Source organism: Propithecus coquereli, unplaced genomic scaffold, assembly GCF_000956105.1.
Source record: "Propithecus coquereli isolate 6110/MARCELLA unplaced genomic scaffold, Pcoq_1.0 Scaffold35, whole genome shotgun sequence".
Lineage (NCBI taxonomy): Eukaryota > Metazoa > Chordata > Mammalia > Primates > Indriidae > Propithecus > Propithecus coquereli.
Window position 1 is genome coordinate 3,570,882 of NW_012149174.1, and position 20,421 is coordinate 3,591,302.

At 36.1% G+C, this 20,421-nt stretch overlaps 1 protein-coding gene across 1 annotated transcript in view; it reads left to right on the plus strand.

Annotated features, from left to right (window-relative positions):
- SOBP (sine oculis binding protein homolog (Drosophila)) overlaps positions 1 to 20,421 on the plus strand; it is a 162,101-nt gene that overhangs the window by 8,754 nt on the left and 132,926 nt on the right. The window contains exons 2-3 of the mRNA XM_012651152.1: positions 3,886 to 4,024; positions 5,829 to 6,014. Coding sequence (XP_012506606.1) covers positions 3,886 to 4,024; positions 5,829 to 6,014 — 325 coding nt within the window. The remainder of the gene's footprint in view (positions 1 to 3,885; positions 4,025 to 5,828; positions 6,015 to 20,421) is intronic.

A 20,421-nucleotide genomic window follows, 5' to 3' on the forward strand; every position in this document is an offset into this window, starting at 1 on the left:
GGTGAGAGAGGGGAATTGGGGAGGGAAAGGAAGAAGTAGGAAAATTAGGTATTAGAAGTACAAAGCAATTAGAGTCAGATATGATGTCAAAAAATTGTAAAATGATAAAATTCAATTTTAATTGTGAATTTTGAGCACCATTGTTCCAACAATACAAGTAATTAAGGAGAATAGAGGTCAATGATCAAATCTGAAAGCAAATAAAGTCTCAACATAGATAGATATGCTCTGGTTAGAAACCTTATGATATGATATTGACATCCCATGGTATGATTGCTTTGCAACTCTTTGATTGGTCCAGGTAGGTAGCTTCTCTGGAAGTGCTGACACATTGGGCTATACAGAATTTATAATAGAAAGAGACCTGGTATGAGAATCAGAAGATCTGTATTTTAGTTCTGCCTTTACTGGGTGATCTCTTATGCCTGTCTTTTACCTTCTTGATGCTCTAATTTTCTGTTGTAAAATGAGGATGTTACAGAGGTTCACCAAAAGTTTATTGTGGAAATCAAATACCTAAAACGTAGGGTTATTGAAAGGAGCAAGAGAATTAAAGGATGTGGAAACACTGTAAAGTGCTGTGAGAGTGTTAGACATTATCATTATAATTATAGTGACCTATTTTCCAAACCCAAATTGGACTGCATGGTATGAGAGAGGATTTTTTGTGTTACTTCCAAGGGCAAGAGGCAGTCTGCAAAATGTAGTTCAGATGCCAAAATATTGAAGTTTCTGGCACATTTTGATGGTTTATGGGAGCAATGATAAAATATTTGAAATAGTGACTCAGTAAAATTCATGATGTGTGATCACTATAATTATGAAATATCTTTTCAAAAGGTATTTTATTTCTCATATAAGTTCTTTGATTTCACAGAATCCTAAAACTGAGAGGGAGTTTTAAGAGACTCAACTTCAGTTTCCTGTCCTAAGTTTCCAGGCAAAATGCTGGGTGAAGATTTTGGGGGAAACAAGTTTTATAACCTGTCTTGTTACAGTAGCTTGCTTTATTATTGAACATCCTTACCTAAAAATCTCTTTGCATTTTAACTCTTATTACTTTTTTTCCACCTTTAAAAAAATATATATATATATAACAAATAAGAAACTTATGTAGGAAAAGAATAACTCTTTTAATTGAAAATTCTTTTGTAAAGGATAATCATACAAAAAATGCTGAAACAATAACAGTTAGAATTTTATATCAAAAAGACTTGAAAACCCATATAGGCCATACACATTAAATTCATTTCTTTTAGAATATGTTATGTTTCTTGGATGATAAATGCAAAAATCTATTTCGTTTGCTTTGATTTACCACCATAATGAATCTACATGATATCTAGCATCAAACTTTACCTAGGAATTTAAAAATTTAAGTTATTTGTTCCTTGAGGTTCTTTGGCTTAATACAGTAGTGTATACAACAGAGGTAATAGTCTATTTCTTGTAGCTATACTACAAAAACTTTGGTGTTTGTGTTCTCTCTTTCATCTTGCTCCTCCTTTCATGAAAGGTTTAAGATTTATGGCTTAAGGCTTTATAAACCTTTTGTTTTCTGCTTTTTCAGTCATATATCAAAACATTAAGGTGTTTATTTTTATTTTCCATGACAAGAAAGGGAATATTTTAGAGTTTATTTTCCCTGACATTTATAGTAACTCAAAAATCATGGAATAGATCAAGTTCATATTGATTGTTCCACGAAGCCTCTGAATTTTCAACAGATACCATAGACTAAACTGATGCAGTTAAGATACCCAAATAGTATGAATTTGGTGTTAATAATCCAGTTGAGGTTTCAGTTTTTACCCAAATGTCTAAAACTTCTTCATCCCATCTCTGGGATTGGTTCTGAAAGGCTGAATGGATTTGCAGCTGGACTAAAACAAACAAATCTATATCCTTGGCTGGAGGTTGCTCCATGAATTATGCATCTGTAGCCTTTGTGTGACTTCAGAGGTTAACCTGGAGAAAGGGGCACCCAGTTATAAATGGTCTACAAAACTGGATGTGGTAGCCAGGAGTTACTATGCAAAAGATATTCTGTCTTGTTGGCACAGTTCCTTAGAGATTGGGGCAAACAGCACACAAACCAATAGGACTGCTTGAAGTTGGCTGTTAATGCTGTTGGGAATTGGTTTTTTGATGCAAGGTGTAAGCCTCATCCTTGGAGATTTCTGCTGCCAGACCACTGATGTAGGACCTTGATTTGTGTGCCTAGGGACTGTCATTCTTGAGTCAGGCACTCAGCTCAGTAAAAGAAATTAGGTGTTAGGGGAGACTGATGCCTCATTAAAGGGATCTCTTTTGATTGAGTAGAGCAGCATTTAGCCCAGTCCTCCTCAGTGGTATTCCTGAAGTTGCCGAGCTTATTATTCGTATCGATCATATCATCTTTGTGCATTCATGAAAAGAATGTCTATTTAATGTGGACATGACCAGCCATCAGAGAGAATAAGTGCCTCACTAAAGCTTAATATGGCTGACTGTTGGCCTTGTGGATGGTAACACTGAATCAATCTGGCTAGATTTTTTTTTCATTGCTGGTATACTATGCCATCACAGATTGACCCAGCTGGAGTTCAGAGCTTAAGTGGGTACTAAAGCAAAAAATCTAGCATCCTATGGGTAGTTTGAAATGCCAGGTTTGCTTTTGTGGAGTCAGAAGTGTAATGTCCTTTATTTTTTATGCAACTCCTGCTGAAATCTAAAGTCGTGAAATTCAAGAAAACATGGAACTCACACGTTGAGGCTGTGCACACTCTGGCTTAGCCTTGGTGCTTTGTTTCAGGAATATAAATTATACATCCCAGTGTAATTCAGAAATGACAACTTCTAAGGAGAATAATAAAAGATTCTTTGAGCCACAAAGAAGGTTAGAATATATAGTTTTTCTAGCTCAGTCTAGGAGGCTCATGCTGCGCTGCCAGATAGAGATGTTTAAGCCACACAGGGGTGTTAAGATCACTAACACACATAGTCTCACATCTTTTATTCAGATCTCGCAATTGATAAGTTAATAAAAAATAGTCACCTGATATAAGGTATTAAATCTGTCCAATTATACTAATTATTTTCAAAGTTTGATATCCTTAATAACAATAGTAATGCCTTATATCTATATATTGATTTATAGTTCATAAAGTGGTTTCATACCTTTTCCAAAATCTGGGCTGACTATAACCTTGAAGTTATTTGGTACTTTTATGTTACTTGCCAGAAGATAATCATAGTGACCTTTGATTTAATGGAGAAAGAATCTGTCACTAATGAAATTTATAAAACAAATTATGCATTAATTTTTAAAAATACTCTTACAAAAGGGAAAATTAAAAAGGGAGACCCTTGTAACCTATTCAGCTTTCTGTATGATAGTGGTTGACAATTGACAAATTATTTCTTTGCTGAGATTTTGCTTTATCTGAGATAAGAGTCATGTTAAGAAATAACACCTGAATCAGAAAGCAATTCTAATTTAAATTAATCTGAACCACAAAAGGTTGTTTTCATTTTCAAAATCTTTTCTTAGCTGTTTTTGTCATTTACCTTTCAATATTTTTGTGCTAGTGTGGGATACAGACCTTGCAGAAGAATATGCTAAAATATGACTTCCTACTTCCTATTCATAAGCACAACTAACAAATATCTTTTTTTTTATTATCTTTAAATTACGAATGTCTGAAGGCCTGTCATAATTGGATGCGTCATCCTGAGATTTAAAAGCATTACAATTTTTGAACGTGATTTGAAAATGAACACTACTCTGGGGAAGTGGAGCAGTGCTGGCATAAATGGGGTGGGGCAAACAGAATTCAATTTATGCATTCTTTTCAAATAGGTATCGATTGTAGAAATAAGTAGGAGCCTATGCTTCTCTTTCAGAACTTTGCAGAAAACACCATGAATGAACTCCTTGGCTGGTATGGCTATGATAAGGTTGAATTAAAAGATGGTGAAGATATTGAATTCAGGAGCTACCCTGCAGACGGGGAGAGCCGGCAGCACATTTCTGTTCTCAAAGGTAATGACATTTAATGTCCCTTTGTTCATGCAAAGAAGGATTAACTATCTCAACCTGCCAGAATTGAGTTGCTTTGGGACTCTTTGTTGATTATGCCAATGGTTGATTTAAACATACATCCCCTGCAATGCTTTCCATAAGCAGAATTCCACAGAATTTAAGAGCACAATGTAAACGAAAAACAAACACAGCTTAATCTCCTTTCACCAATGGGAAAACTAGACAAGAACTAGGGACCTTAGGTGCTGTGGTCCTGCCCACAAATTTATAGACAGAGACAGTGTTTGCTAACTTCTAGTTTCCTGATCCCTTTGATATATCACCATTTGTTGGGGACTGGGGCTTTCTGTTAAGTGAAATGTTAGGTTTAGGTTTAGGTTTTTAGACTGCAAGAAAGATTCACTGCTAGTTTGGTAATCCTCTTCCTTTTTTTTTTTTTTTGATGGGAATTCAAAATAGAAGCTCTATTTTTGTTTGTATTTAAAATTTTCACTCTTCTCCTGCCCCTACAACCTTGAATAGGGTAAGAAGAGGAGTAAAAGAGTAGTAGATGATTAGATCCTTACTATTCTATAGGAATTTTCATCAAAGCCCAGCTAAAGAGTGAAAATTACAGAGGCTTGGTAGAGCTGAATTAATACCGATTCTACTAGTAGGTTGCAGTGCCAGATATCTCATGGGGGAAGCCTATATGAATACTGAATTTATGAACCTCAATTTGGAATGAGAGTTTGCTTATCAAAGAAAAGAGGAGGAGCATGTGAAGAAACCCATTTGGGGAACTTTAATAAAATGTGGGTAAAACAAATTGTGCACCATCACTGGCAATTTGATCAGTATTTGCATTGCATTCAAAATCTACTGGCATAAACTACCTGTTCAAATATTTTATTTCCAGTCTTTAAGATAATGCTTTCCCTTCTTATATGCCAAGCAAGGAAATGTAAATGAGCTGTCCTGCAGGCATGTGGAATTGAATATACATGACAGATTTTATGTTAAGCTTGCTATGAAATTGTACACATCATGTTATGGAGATAGTATCATCAATTTCACTGTAAGTGAAAAATGGAAGTCATGAGTTTATGTTCTATAAACTAATAGCTCGTATAATACTTGGCCTAGGTAATAATCTTTGCCTCTGGGGAATGTGGAAAGAGAGAATGCCAGGATATGCTATAAGAGGAAAAAAGTTGTTTTCCGTGGTTGAGGTTTTTTGTTTCGTTTTGTTTTTTAATGATTCATGTGCAAGAATAAAATGTGAAAAGTTCATATCATTGTAATTTTTTTCATTTTTGTTAATTTTTAATCGATATTATCAATACTTTGTGAAACATCAGTTTTCTTCCCAATGATGTGTTTCCTTCTCATTGGTTCATTTGATTATATTATGGTCCAAGTTTATAAGACAGTGAGACCTAGTTACAATGCTGGGTGGCATGTTTTAGGCTTTCCCCTGGAAGCCAGAAAGCGATGTTTGCTGTATATCACTTTGTAGATAGAAAAGGTTAATTGCCTCTCAATTTTCTGTGGGATTTTACAGTGCTAAAATTCATCACCATGATTCAGCTGGGATATTAGCTATCATAGTGGAGCAAATTATAGAGGAGCCCGTTGGAAATTTATGGTAACAAGACTAAAAACGTCCAGGAGGGACTGTGGATTTTCAGTAAATTGTTTAAAGATTTGCAAGGAAAAATTTGTTTTGTTACATGGCCATTTTTCTTGAAAAAAATAAGGAAAATTTAAAGTCTATTGAATAAGTCCTTTTGTCATATTGAATATGATTTTTTTTTTTTTACAGAAAATTCTTTGCCAAAACCAAAATTACCTGAGGACAGTGTTATTTCACCATACAATATAAGCACAGGCTATTCAGGGCTTGCCACTGGAAATGGACTCAGTGACTCACCTGCAGGGTCAAAGGATCATGGCAATGTGCCCATTATTGTACCTTTAATTCCACCACCTTTCATAAAGCCACCAGCAGGTAAGTCATGACTGGAGTTTTCAATGATTTCAATGTTAACGATTCATGGAAAGTTGTTTTAACTATCTTATGTATAATTATTAAATGCTCAAGGTAACTTTAGTAGAGACCGTTTTAGGAACTTTGTAGGTAAGAAATGTTAGAGCATACATTATTTAAAATGTTATTGCTGTATTAGGAAAATTCCCCTATCTATTACTGCTTAGGCTCTCAGCTTTCAATTGATAGTAAACCTTTTCTACCATCAGCTACAAAAAAAAGTTATTTTCCTTCTCTGAAGTCACCTGTTTAAAAATTTGAAAAGGATAAAAAAAAAATTAAAAAAAATAAGATATATACAATGACAGGTTAGTAAGATAAAAAAGTAATCATGGTTGAACTGGGTGCTACATAAGGAAGGCCAGGTCTCCTCTGGGTTTACTTATTATAAAAGGGCTTGTTCCTCAACATGCCTTCCTGTAAATCCATTCAAGAAACAACGTAGATTACACATCTTCTCCACAGAGCTCTTTCTAATTCCTGGAAAGCTCTCTTTGAGAACTTTAAAAAGAAAAAAAAAAATGGAGACCTGAATGTCACTTGTGCAAAAATGTAATCAGTTCTTTTATGTTTCCAGAAAATTAGATGGCACAGTAGATCTAGATGGCAGTGGGCTGAGCATTATGTGATATTGCAAGCTAGGCTACAGATACATTTCACACAGAGAAAGAAGTTAAATAATATTGTGTCTGGCTTGCTGTAAAATGTTGGAATCATGCTAGAATGCTTAATTGCAACAGTGGTTATTTTTCTGTATATTGAATTGAACAATGATAAATACTGAGTTTCAACATCAATACACACTAAAGCTAATGCCTGTATTTTTATTAGGGAAAATAAGTGTTTGGTTAGGTTTCCATAAACAGGGAAGACATTTGTAGATATAAGTTCCTAGGCTTATGTTATAGATATATTTACACTGTATTCTAAGTGTTACTCACATTTTCCTTCATGGTTATGACCACATTGTCTTGCTTGGCCTATTGCATTTTATCAGTAAAAGTGTCATTTCATACTGAGGTCCTTAGATATGTTATTAAAATCCATTTACCTGTCAGAATCACTTGTGATTGTGTTCGTCTACTAATTACTAAAGTAATTGGTGTATCATGTAAAGTTTGCCATATTAATGACCCTATTCTCCATTGGTTGATTGTTTTGTGATACAGAGGGGCCCAAATTTATCTCCCAGGGACCAAAGACATATTTTACAAAGGCCAACTAGGGAAAAGGGGGGTGGGTAACTGATTTTATAAATGTAAAGTTCATGTCTGAATGTATGTCCAGTGGCTAAGGTGAGGGGAGATGATGATGAGGGTATCAATAAGGCAGTACGACTAAGTGACAAGTACATGGGGTTCGGATTCAGACAGATTGGGTGCAAGTCTAGGCTTTGCCACTTATCAGCTCTGTGAACATGGACGAGTACATAAGCTCTCTTCTCTTCAGTTTTCCCATCTGTAAAATGGGGATCTCAGTCCTGCCTCATGGGGTTGTTGTAGAGATGAGATGAGAAAAATGTATGTAAAGCCCTTAGCATAGTGCCTGCCACACAAAGGTCATTTAGTAAACACCATACCTCTTTTTCTTTTTTTCAGTCCTTATTCTGCCCTAGAGTTATCATGCACATAATTTGTGCATAAAAGGTGTGCATCCAAATGCAAATTTGTCTCTAAGATTTATTTGAGCAAAGCAAACAGCTTTAGAAATTAGCATAGCTGAGGCTAACATGAGTTTGGCATGCCAAAAAACCTGCCCTGGAGTTTCCTGCAGAGCCAGCCACGTGGAATTCAAGCACACAGCTCCTATTTAACTCTAATTCCACATCAGATCAGGAAATAAATATGCAAAGGGATGGAGGCCAAAAATTGAGCCTTGGAAGCCTTAGATATAGGAACTCTGAGGAATTAGAAGCCAGAGTAACTGAACACCAGTGGCTTTCTTGGTTTTATACTGTCTTCCATGGAATTCCAAGGCACTCATCTGTTGAAAATAAAATGTAGGGAAGGACGTGTTTAATTTTCTGTATCTGCTATAAACCTTGACTCTGTCCTACTCCAGGGTTCTATGTGACAAAACAAGGATACAGAAAGGTGCTCTGCTTTTAAGGAATTTACTCTATTAAGGCCCTAAGCAGAAACCTTCAGGAGAAATGAATTTTGATTTAATCGTACTATCTAGGGCAGGGGTCAGCAAACCTTTTCTGTAAAGGGCCAGATACTACTTTAGGCTTTGCGGGCCATACTGCCTCTATCACAACTACAGAACTCTGCAGTTGTAGCAGGAAGGCGGCCATAGATAATACATAAACAAATAGGTGTGACCATGTTCCAATAAAGCTTTATTTATAAAAAAGGCAATGGGCAGGGTTTGGCCCAGGGACCGTAGTTTCCTGATTGTGTTAGGGTAAGATTAGCCAAGGTCTCATGATAACAGGAAGGTGAATAGAGTTTCAAAAGGTCAGGCTGTGGACTTTGCCAGTGTGCTCTATGTAATATTATATGGAAGGGACACCAACAAAGGCAGGAAAATAGTGGGTTTTCAGGGTATGCGGTGAGTTCTGGCACACCAGTACTCGTTGAATGCATGAATGAATGAATGATGTTCAAATCTTGTTGCATATACGTAAGATAAGTACAGGCTATTTTTGCTGTTCACTGAGAAAATGCTAGTATTTTGTCTGGATTAGTCCCAACCTGTCTGACCTTGACCACAGCTTCCTTGTTAGTAAAGTAAGGATTTCATCACTTTTAATTATCCATGGATAAAGTCCACAAATTATCCAAAAACTTCTCTATCTAGCTAATCGTTTCAAGTCTTTCTTTGCTAAAACTTTTGCCAGAGTTGTTACTCAAGGTATTTGAGTCGAGGTACACTCACTGTCAATTTTCTGTTTGTAGGTTAACATGGCATTTGTGAAGGGAACTAATTAAAGGAGTACAATGGCTAGAAGCAAAATGCCCCTCAGTAATCAGCCCCTGAATAATTTAGAGTTGCCTGTATCACGTAAATGTCCACCTCTCAAGATAGGGAAGCTGGGAATCATGTGTATGCTTCGTATTCCTGTTAGTGTTCACATTCTTCCTATTCTGCTGTAAACTGGCTGTGTGAAAATGCTAATAATAATAATAATACCTTTTGTTTATATTAAATCCTTTACATTATGAAATTCATTCCCATTCATTATTTTATTTAATTTTGTCTTTACGATAACTCTGGGAAATAATGTGTTAGATATTAAACAAAGAACTGAAGCTCAAATAGGTTAAATGGCTTTCTCGAGGTCACATGGCTTCCAAGTACTTGAGCAAAGACTAGTACTAAGGTTTTCTGTCTTCTAATCCAATATTATTTTCAATATAAAGTTACCTTTTCAGCATATTCCTACAAAAATTCTCTAGTTTACTATCAGAATAATAATGCTTATTAATATACTACTCCAGATACCCCAGTGACAAGAAATACAAATTCTTCCTGCTAAAGGTTGTTCTGTAAAGTCAACATCTTTTGGGAGACTTGGTAAATTCTTCTCTAACCCTGAGAATCTGTGGTTCTATGAACCTGGATGGCCTCATAGGGATAAAATCCCAGCTTGGTTTTGAAGTGCTTGCCATCATGAGACAATTTGCTTCTCTTAGGGGATACCAGAGGGCTCCATCTTGTCAGGAACTAGTTCCCGAGCATGTGTTTCATGTGCTTGGGTAGTTTCTCCACTGGATCCCATCCATGTCTTGGCAGCCAGTGGGCCCAATGGAATCGTGATTGGGAACACGGTAATAATGATTTTGCTTGGATTTCCACTCTCTTTTTGCAGAGCTGCATAAAGAAGTATGGATTTAGCTTACTTCTGGGCCTGGAGAACTGCTTTTCTGACCCTGCCCCCACTTTTCTCTGGAGAAGGGGAGCTCCCTGTGTTTTGGTGATTACCACAGCATTGACCCTACTTTGGCCCCACATGTTTGCATCCATCTTCCAAGGCTAAGCTGCCCTTCCCCCCTCAGAGACAGCCTCTGGCCCTTGGTGTACAGTTTGTGACATCACAGGTGTTACTATGGTAACAGACATATTATAAAAGCAGGATAATAGCCCTGATTTTGATTTTTTCTTTTCCTCATGCAGTGAAGGGAATCACCATGATCCATAAATAATACTTACAGATTTTTCCGTAGACTCCAGAAAATCAACAGAATAAGGCTTTGCCACACAGGGCAGCCATTTAAAAAACTGTTTTAAGAATATTAGAAAGTAATAAAAAATAGTGACCAACTCTTTCTTTTTATGCAAACATGACTGTATTCTTTTAGTTTGAACTAATGTGAAAACCTTCTTTGCTCATTTTAAAAATCTCATCATGAACGTAGTCTGAAATGGCAAAAAATATATCAGCAGGAATTTTGAAAGATAACAGATTAATTACATTGTAACCTTGCTGTAATCCTTCTCATGTTAGAGATTTTAGTATGGCCTCAACCCTTTGGGACTTCATTCAAAGAAGGTTTTGCTTGTAAAAGACTTTTGGCACAGATTGTAAAAACTGCACTATAGTGACTCACCATTAAAATACTTGTCCCTGTACTTGGTTCCATTGACTGGATGTCAGTCTTCTACAGTGGTTGGGCTGGTATGGGTCTCCCCACCTTGTCAACTTCTGGTCAAAGTAACCAAAGTAGACTGTGACCCAGTTGGAAACTAAACCAGGAGTTTCCCCCTCATGGTCTTAGGCTTGCTCCATGACAGTATTTTGCTCCCAAGAATTAAAAAAAAAAAAAAATCAATCAATAAAACTATTAGTGTAATTGTTTTTGTTTACAAGGAAAAATGAAAGATGTTCACAAGCAACTTTTTCTAGAAAGCTTCTGTGCTGCAGAAAACACTGTATATCTAGGAAACCACATTTTAGATCTGGGTCTTTTGACAGGTTTTCCCAGAGGCTTACAACTTGCCTATTCTGCCAGAGTCCAGAATCTCTGTAAATCTCTGACTACATTAAAGTGAAATGAAATGTGAAAAAAGGAAGGAATATACTTCTCTTGATGCACTTATGGGGCAGCCTTGAATAAAATGTCTTTTACCTTAGATGATAAGGGCCCTTATTCCTATTCCTCACCATGGTCCCATGTGTGAGGTTAAAGCACAGGTCCATCCACACGGCACACATGGGTTTGCGTGGAATGAGATGAGATCAATCTCCTAAGACCAGCTTGATTTCCTGTGTGCAGAAACATCTTGCCTTTCTTTGAAAACAATGACCATTTCCTGTCCTCCAGGATGGTTTGCTTTCAGTGAGCTTTCCAAATTCGAGTTCAGTTATAGTCATGGAAATATGATATATTTTTTCAGGCAAATCTTGAAATTCCTAAGGGTTTATAAGAACTGGGCTCTAAGGAACCATTAGCTTTACTGAGAATATGGAAACATTCACGTGATCTGCTAAGCTCTATGTATATAGCTGAGTAACCCACAGTTAATAAGCATGTTACTTTTTTGGCTCTTACAATTCTTACATGGAGTTGTGCTTGCAGGGAAGTGGGAATCAGAATGTGGTTTGCATTATGGTCATTATTTATTTTATCTGTTATTCAATATTCTTGGGGCTTGCGTATGATGATGTATTCCAAATAGCCATTGAGAAAACAGGATTTAATAAAAATCGCTTTGGACTTTATTTGTCCAACTTTTAAAATGTGATTATTAAATAAAATTACCTAGAGTTAATGGGATTTGGATGACTTTCTATCTATATGCTAGATACATTTCTCAAAAAAAAAAAAAAAAGAAAAAGAGGTTCATTGAACCCTCAGTTTTCCAAACCACTTAGGGCAAGGACAAGAGGAATTATGATGAATAGCAGAAATAGGAGTAGTTAATAATGTAATGATATATTCTTATCATAGCTAATATTTTTTGAGCATGTATTATGGAACAGGCATTGTGCTAATAGATTTCATTTAATTTCCACAAAAACTCTATATGGATGCTGTTATTAACCTTGTTTTACAGATGGGGAAACTGAGACTTAGAGAAGTTAAGTAACTTGCCTGAGGTTACACAGGTGATAAGTGGCAGAGCTGATATTTGAACCTGTGCATTATGTCTCCTCAACCCATATTCTTAACCACTGGATTACCCAAAGCACCCTGTTAGTCGCTTAGTCAATTAAGTACTTACTGAATGTTCCTTACATTGTACAAGACAATACAATTATATATCATCACCCTTGACTACCAAGAATTTACAGTGTAGCCGGCATATAATCAAAACATCATTTTAATGTGACTTTGGAATGTATGATATAATTTTAGCTGCATTTGGAGGGTGCATGGTGGGAATACAAGGATAGTTAAAGTGGAGTAGCAGAAAGATAATCAGGAATTGTTATAATTGTGCAGTTGAGGAGAAATGACACCTGAAACTTAATGTAGGCCAGAAGATAGTCATTTGAAATTCAAAGTGATTAAAAAAGATCCAAAATGAAACCAAAAAATACTAGCTACTATGATATGGGTCCTGTTTTATTGTTGTTTATACAAGTAAGGGTTCTTTAAAAAGTAAGAGGAAAATTTTAGTGTGTTCAATCGTTCTTAATGTCAGATGGAATGGATGATTTGAATGGTAGCATGATGGGGTGAAAAGACTGCCAGAGTGAGAACGGGAAGACCTTTGTCGTTAATGCCAGCTCTGCCACTTATTGGCTGTCTAGTCTTGGATAAGTCAGGCTCTCTAAGCCTTAGTTTCTCTGTCTGCAAAATGATGTGGTTAGCTTGGGTGATTTATAATTTCCCTAAATTTATAAAATCCTGATTTTGTGACTTATATGGTTAATTGCTCACCACATTTTATGATTTGAAAGAGTATATTTTAATATACTTTAATATGTAATTGTTAATTGATTGAGCAGACATAAAGCAAACTCACATATATGTGTAGTTACAGCAGCCAAAAGCCTGATGGAAGATTTATGCTACTTGGGACAACTTTTAATGCTTGTTAATTTTTACTTTGAACAAGTGATTGACTTGAAATAATAGAATTAACTTTTTAAAAGATAAAAAGTACTAGAAAAAATGAAACATCAGTAAATAGAAAGACTATATTACCTACATGTTATTAGAACTAATCATTTTTTGTCATTCAATGTTTTATTTAACTCCATTATAAAAATCTCCCCTAAAATGTTTCTTAATCTAACTAGGGGTTTGTTTCACATAACAAGTCCAGAAATGATGTCTGTGGCAGCCACAGACACCCCAAAACATGCCACTGGGGAGCGAGAAATCTTGTATTTTGAAGGTTGTTTTATTGGGACCATTATTCCAACAGTCCTCAAGTTGCTCAACCCAACCCAGGGCATTTCATCCAATTGCCAGAGAGCAACAAGAAGTCAGGACAACAGGAATTTGGCTAAGAGGAAAAGAGCAACAGATCCCTTTCCAAATAGATTTCCAGAAATCCAAATGAGTGAATTATGTACTCCTCATTGGCCAAATCTATAAGCTCTGCCCACCATCAGTTGTAAGGAAAAACTGGGAAATTTATTTAAAGACATTAAACAGTCCTTAATATGAAAACATGAGCATATCGAATCCATGTAGCTTTGTAAAGAAAATGAGAAGAATGGCTATAGCAGGGAAATTGACAGAATCAGGCACATTAGACTGAAATGAAAGTCATAACAAATGCCTCAAATAAGTATGAAAAAGACCACACACCCTGACCATAATGCAGTCAAATAGTGACCAAGAAGAACAAACTGACAAAAATGGTATCATGGAGCATACCAACCAAGTCTAATTAAAACAGCTCCAAGAGGGCTTTGCATTGGAAATGAAACCATATGCACCTAATTGAATTGAAACGAAGCTACTGCATATCCAGATTTAAGTGGCAGAGCTGAAAGGGTGCAAAGAGGGTTATTCATCATCTTATAACATTTGTTCCAATTTAAGGATGAGACAACGATAATGGCAACAATCATTAACATTTATGGTGTTTCGGTCCTACTGTGTACTCATTTGTGCCCAATAAGCAGAGAGCTGGAACTAAAAGCTTTCTCATATCTATTCCAATCATAGTCTCTCGCCAGGGTGTGGTCTCATATGTAATATAAGGGATACATTTTTAAAGGGATCTTTCCTACATTCCTTACTCCCATAAGGAGTCTCTGCAGTGTGAGTTCTTATATGGACTATGAATTTGAGACAACATTGAAGCCTTTTGCTTATTCCTTAGATTCATAGTTTCTCTCTAGTGTGAGGACAAACGTCTACTCAAGATGAAATGCCTTCCATAGACCTCACATTCTAAGGGTTTCTTTTCAGTGTAAATTCTCAGAACTAATGATTTTTATATGATACATAAATAGTGATCACTGGAAGTAATTCCTAAAATTTCTGCAAATAGAAGTCACATTACAATTAATTTAACTTACCAAAACAGGCACAAAAAGAAATAGAAAACCTGAGTAGTCCTATACCTATTAAATAAATCAAATAATTAAATCTTTTCTACAAAGAATATTCCAGGCTTAGATGGCTTCAATGGTAAATTCTGTGAAACATTTAAGGAAAAAATAAAACCAAACTTGAAGAGAATAGAAAAAGAAGAAACACATCCACTCATTTTATGCTGTCAGCATAACTTTGATAACATTACATGCCAAGGGCATTATAGGTAAGAAAATGATAATTTAATATAACTGTATTACATTAAAACTGAAAACTTCCTTTCATCATGAACACTAGGTATTAGCCCTTTATCTGATATATAGTTTGCAAATATTTTCTCTCATTCTGTAGGTTGTCTATTACTCTGTTGATTATTTCCTTTGCTGTGCAAAAGCTTTTTTAATTTAATCAAGCCCCATTTACTTATTTTTGTTTTTGTTGTATTTGCCTTTGAGGTCTTAGTCATAAATTCTTTGCCTTGGCCAATGTCTAGAAGAGTTTTTCCTTCATTTTCTTCTAGAATTTTTATAGTGTCATGTCTTATATTTAAGTCTTTTATCCGTCTTGAATTAATTTTTGTATATGGTGAGAAATAGGGGTCTTGTTTCATTCTTCTGCATGTGGCTATCCAGTTTTCCCAGCCCCATTTATTGAATAGGGCTTCCCTTCCCCAGCATATGTTGTTGTCTGCTTTGTTGAAGATCAGTTGGTTGTAGGTAGATGATTTTATATCTGAGTTCTCTATTCTGTTCTATTGATCTATGTCTCTAATTCTATACCAGTACCATGCTGTTTTGGTTACTATAGCCTTATAATATAATTTGAATCAGGTAATGGGATGCCTCCAGATTTGTTCCTTTTACTTAAGATTGCTTTGGCTATTTGGGTTCTTTTTTGATTCCAAATGAAGCATGGAATTATTTTTTCTATATCATGAGCACTGATGCAAAGATCCTGAACAAAATTATAGCAAACCAAAACCGATGATATATACAAAAGGATAATACATCATGACTAATTTTGATTTTTTTCTAAGAATGCAAGGTTGGTTTAAATTTTAAAAATTAGTCAGGCCAGGCATGGTGGCTTACGCCTGTAATCCTAGCACTCTGGGAGGCCAAGGTGGGCGGATCGTTTGAGCTCAGTAGTTCGAGACCAGCCTGAACAAGAGCGAGACCCCGTCTCTACTAAAAAAAATAATAAAGAAATTAGCTGGACAACTCAAAATATATCTATAAAAAAAATTAGCCGGGCATGGTGGTGCATGCCTGTAGTCCCAGCTACTTGGGAGGCTGAGGCAGGACGATCTCTTGAGCCCAGGAGTTTGAGGTTGCTGTGAGCTAGGCTGATGCCACGGCACTCTAGCCCAGGCAATAGAGTGAGACATTGTCTCAAAAAAAAAAAAAAATTAGTCAACATGATTAATCACATTAACAGAATAAAGTAAAACCTCATAAAATCTTCTTAATAGATGCAGAAAAATGTGATAAAATTTAACACAATAAATGATAAAAACTCTTCACAAAGTAGGAATAGAATAGAACTTCTTTAATCTGATAAAAGATGTCAACAAAAATACTTACAGCAAGCATTATACTGAATGGTGAAATATTGAAAGCTTTCCTTTTGATATCAAGAATGAGATAAAGACCACTATCACCACTTCTATTCAATTTTGTACTGGAATTCACAAATAATTTAGTAAAGTGGTAAAAAGAAATTAAAAACTTAAAATTCAAAAGATATAGATGCCATTTTGTATAAATTCTCCCCAACCAATCTACATGTAAACTATTGTAATTAACGAGTCAATTTATCAAGGTATCTAAACACAGTCAATATCTGAAAATCAATTCTGTCTCTATATACCAGCAACAAAAAATTAGGAAACAAATCTTTAAAATGTCTTAAAATAGCATCAGACCCATAAAATACACAGGAAAAAAAATCTAACAAAATATGTGTAAGATTGTTATACAGAGAACCATAAACATTGCTGAGAGAAATTAAAGGAGGCCTAAATCAAGGGGGAGTTGTATGATGTTTATGGATTGGAAACTAAATGTTGTAAAGAAGAAACTTTTTTTCTAAATTGATCTACATATTTAATTTAATTCCAATTAAAATCCCAGCATAAGTTTTGTGAAAATTAAAAAGCTATTTTAAAAATTTTGTAGAGATGCAAAGGGGCTAGAATAGTCAAGACAATCTTGATGAAAAAAATAAAATTGGAAGGCTTATACTGTTGGATCTCAAGATTTATTATAAGGCTAGAATAATTAAAACAATAGATTATGGTGCAAGGATATATGTATAAACAATTGCAACAGAATCCAGAAACAAATCTAAATAGATACTTGATTTATGACAAATGTATTACTCAGCTTGGGCTGACATAACAAAATACCATAGACTTAGTAGTGGCTTAAACAAACACAATTTACTTTCTCACAGTTCTGGAAACTGGAAGTCCAAGATCAAGGTGCCAGCAGGGTCAGGATCTGGTTAGGGCTGTGTCCTTGGATTGTAGATGGTTACCTTTTCTCTGTGTCCTCATGTGGCAAAGAGAGAGAGCAAGCTCTCTGGTGTCTCTTTTCATCAGGGCACTAATCCCATTAGACCCCATCCTCATGATCTCATATAACCCTAATTATCTCCCAAAGACCCCATGTTCAAATATAAGCACATTGTGGGGTAGGGCTTCAACATATGAATTTTGAGAGGACAAAAACATTCCGTCTCCATAACAACAGAGATGACACTGCAGAGCAGTGGGGAAAAGATAATCTTTTCAATAAATACTTTTATGGAAACAATATATTTTGATTCTCTACTTCACACCATTCACAAAAAATTCTAGATGCATCGTTGATCTAAATGTGACAGGTAAGACAATAGACCTTCTGGAAGAAAGCCTAGGAGAATATATTCATGATCTTGAGCAGACTGATATTTCTTAAACTATACACTAAAAGCACTAACCGTAAAGCAAAAGGTTGATTAAATAAAATGTATTACAATTAAAAACGTTTGTTGATTAAAATAAATCTTTCAAAGGAATGAAAAAGCAAATCACTGAGTAGGAGATGATGTTTATAATGCATTTCCCAACAAAAGATTCATATTGACAATATATAAAGAACCCCTATAAGTAAAAAATAAAATAGCTCAATAGGAATATGGGCAAAAAATGTAAACAGGCACTTCACCAAAGAAAATATCCACGTTGCTAATATACATTAAAAGTTGTTCAATCTGATTACTCTTTAGGTACATAGATTTAAAATCATGAGAGATCAGTACACACATATGAGAATGGCTAAGATGAAAGAGACTGACAATGCCAAGTTTGAGGAGGATGTGGAGCAACTGGAACTCTCATGCATAGCTGGTGAGAGTGTCAATCAGAATAACCGCACTTGAAAGCTGACTGGCAATATCTATTAATGCTAAACATACACATATACTATTACTCAATAATTTCATCTTATGTATGTTTGTAGTCAACAGAAATGTGTATTTGTGAGCCAAAGATACAGAATATTCTTCATAGTAGCATTTATTCATAATAGGTAAAAACTGGAAACAGCCCAAATGTTCAACAGTTGTTGACATGGACCCCTAGGGGTTCCTTGGATGTGCTTAGGGGGGTGAGTGTGGGCCTTAAAGTTGAATGTGAAATTGTGTGTATATCATATATGTATAATTTAGGAAAAGCTGGTCCTTTTTTGTCAAAAGTTCCTTGCCTCAAAAAATATTAAAAATTCCTGCTTAAGAGACCAAGATTTTCCTAGTTAAAAAAATTTTTTTAACTCTTCCTAATTTAAACAACTAAGTCCTAGAATGTAATTTTAACTTTTTTTTATCTTGTATCCTATCTCTAGTCTGTTCATAGCTTTCTCAAATCAAATAGAAGATTTAAAATCTTGTCATTCCTTATTATTAAGGAATTACCATCTAGTGAAGTCCAGATGTATCATAGGGAAGCCTAAAAATTAATTTAAAGGCATAAGGCATAAATATCTCCCACTGTGGTCTGCTTGAGAGCTGCTTTTGATGTGGTGTAAAGTGGAGAGAAATTACTGGGCAAGTGACAAAGTAGAATATACAATATTTCTACACCAGTGGTTCTTATCAGGGGGTTACTTTACCCACCAGGGGACATTTTTGGTTGTTACAACTGGAAGAAGGGGTGCTATTGGCATCTAGAGGGTAGAGGCCAGGGATGCTGCTTAATGTCCTACAGTGCACAGGACAGCCCAAGACAAATTATCCAGCTGAGAATGTCAGTAGAGCCGTGCTGAAACCAGGCTCTACAGCGATGACAGCTCTGTGCATGGGACATATCTTGTGCACCATTCCAAGCCCTCTCAGCCCCACCTCTCACTCCAGGGATTGCTATAAGGGTGTGTGTGTTCTGAAAGTGCCTTGGCTCACACCTGTGGCATATGTCTCTAGCGTCCTGTTCTGGGCCTTCTCTGACATGGCAGTATGGGCATCCCATGCGGATCTTTGTAGCACTCACTCATACGTGTGCAAACCGGAATTATGGGGGATTAATACACTAGATCAATGGGGGGATGAAAGTTGATGAATAAATTCTTCTGTCCCCTGGATGGACAGTTATAAAGTGTTTTCATAAACTCCAAAGAATTACCTGTGTGATTAAACACCAATGTCCCTTAGCAGTGACCAACTCAAGAACACATCCTTATATTGGCCCTTTCTTCTACCACAATCATTCCCCTTGTCCCTCACTCCTGCGTCCTGGAATCACATGCCCAGTTAGCAGCCTGTGTGCAAGTCTTTGTCTCAGATTCTGTTTGGAGAAACTCAGGATGAAATACTATATATGTGGAAGTCCACAGTGAAAGACCAGAAGTTAATGGAAGAGAACATAAAAAGTTAGAATTTTGTGAACATTTGTCTTTTCCCCTCTGAAGTACAACATGAATATATAATAGAAAAGTAAAAATGAGTAAAAAGAGGGTAAAATATTTGGCGGTGCAAATATTGAAACACTCAGAAAAGGCCATTTCTAAAATTGTCCCATTAGCCAAAAAATTTTCTGAGTCACTTATGATAGGGGTAAGGGAGAACAGTGGTGGCCGTACAAAAGGAGAAAAATCAAAGAAATTAAGTCAGGGGTTCAAGAAAAAGAGGAAAGAAAAAAGAATATCCTCTACCTGCATTCCTTTAAGTGGATCTTGTTATTTTGAGAGACGTGGAATCCTAGAATTTTATTTAGAAGGGACCTAGGAGACCATCTAGTTGAATGCCCTCTTTACAGATGAAGAGATAAGGTCTGGAGAGGCTAAATGAACTTTTCAACGCCACTCAGTTGCATTAATGGCAGGACCAGGACCAGAACTCACTTCTGAAATGGGGACACCATCTACTCACGGATTCTGAATTACACGCCTCTGTGATTTCTGAGGCAGCCTGGAACTTCTCTTGGCATTATTTAAACTCTTCTTGGGATTATGACCTAACTAGGATACTTTCAGGATACCCTGCCCCAGGTCACCCAGGAGCTAAGGTGCTAACAGGAAATACGAGGAAATGTCAGCTGTGCCTTCCTTTGCTTGTCAGAGAGGGGCTGTGTTTCTGGAATTTCTTGTTATTTTAGGGACATTCCCAATGCTGACTTCTCAAAGTTCCTATTAAACTGAGAAGACTTAGTCTGTGGATTTGGCCAAGGAGAGTGGAAATAATGATCCCATTCTGTTCTGGGGCTTTTTACTGGTGTTTCTCTCTAAGGCAACTTTGTTCTGAGTGGTCACCAAAGATGGTGCCCTTGGCTTCCTCCCCCCATTACCCTCGGGTATCCAACCAAGGTGTACCTAGTAAGGATTCTGCTTTTTCTGCTTCTTATGCTGAAACCTGAGGTAAGACATTTTATACTAGTGAAGAAGACAGACAAG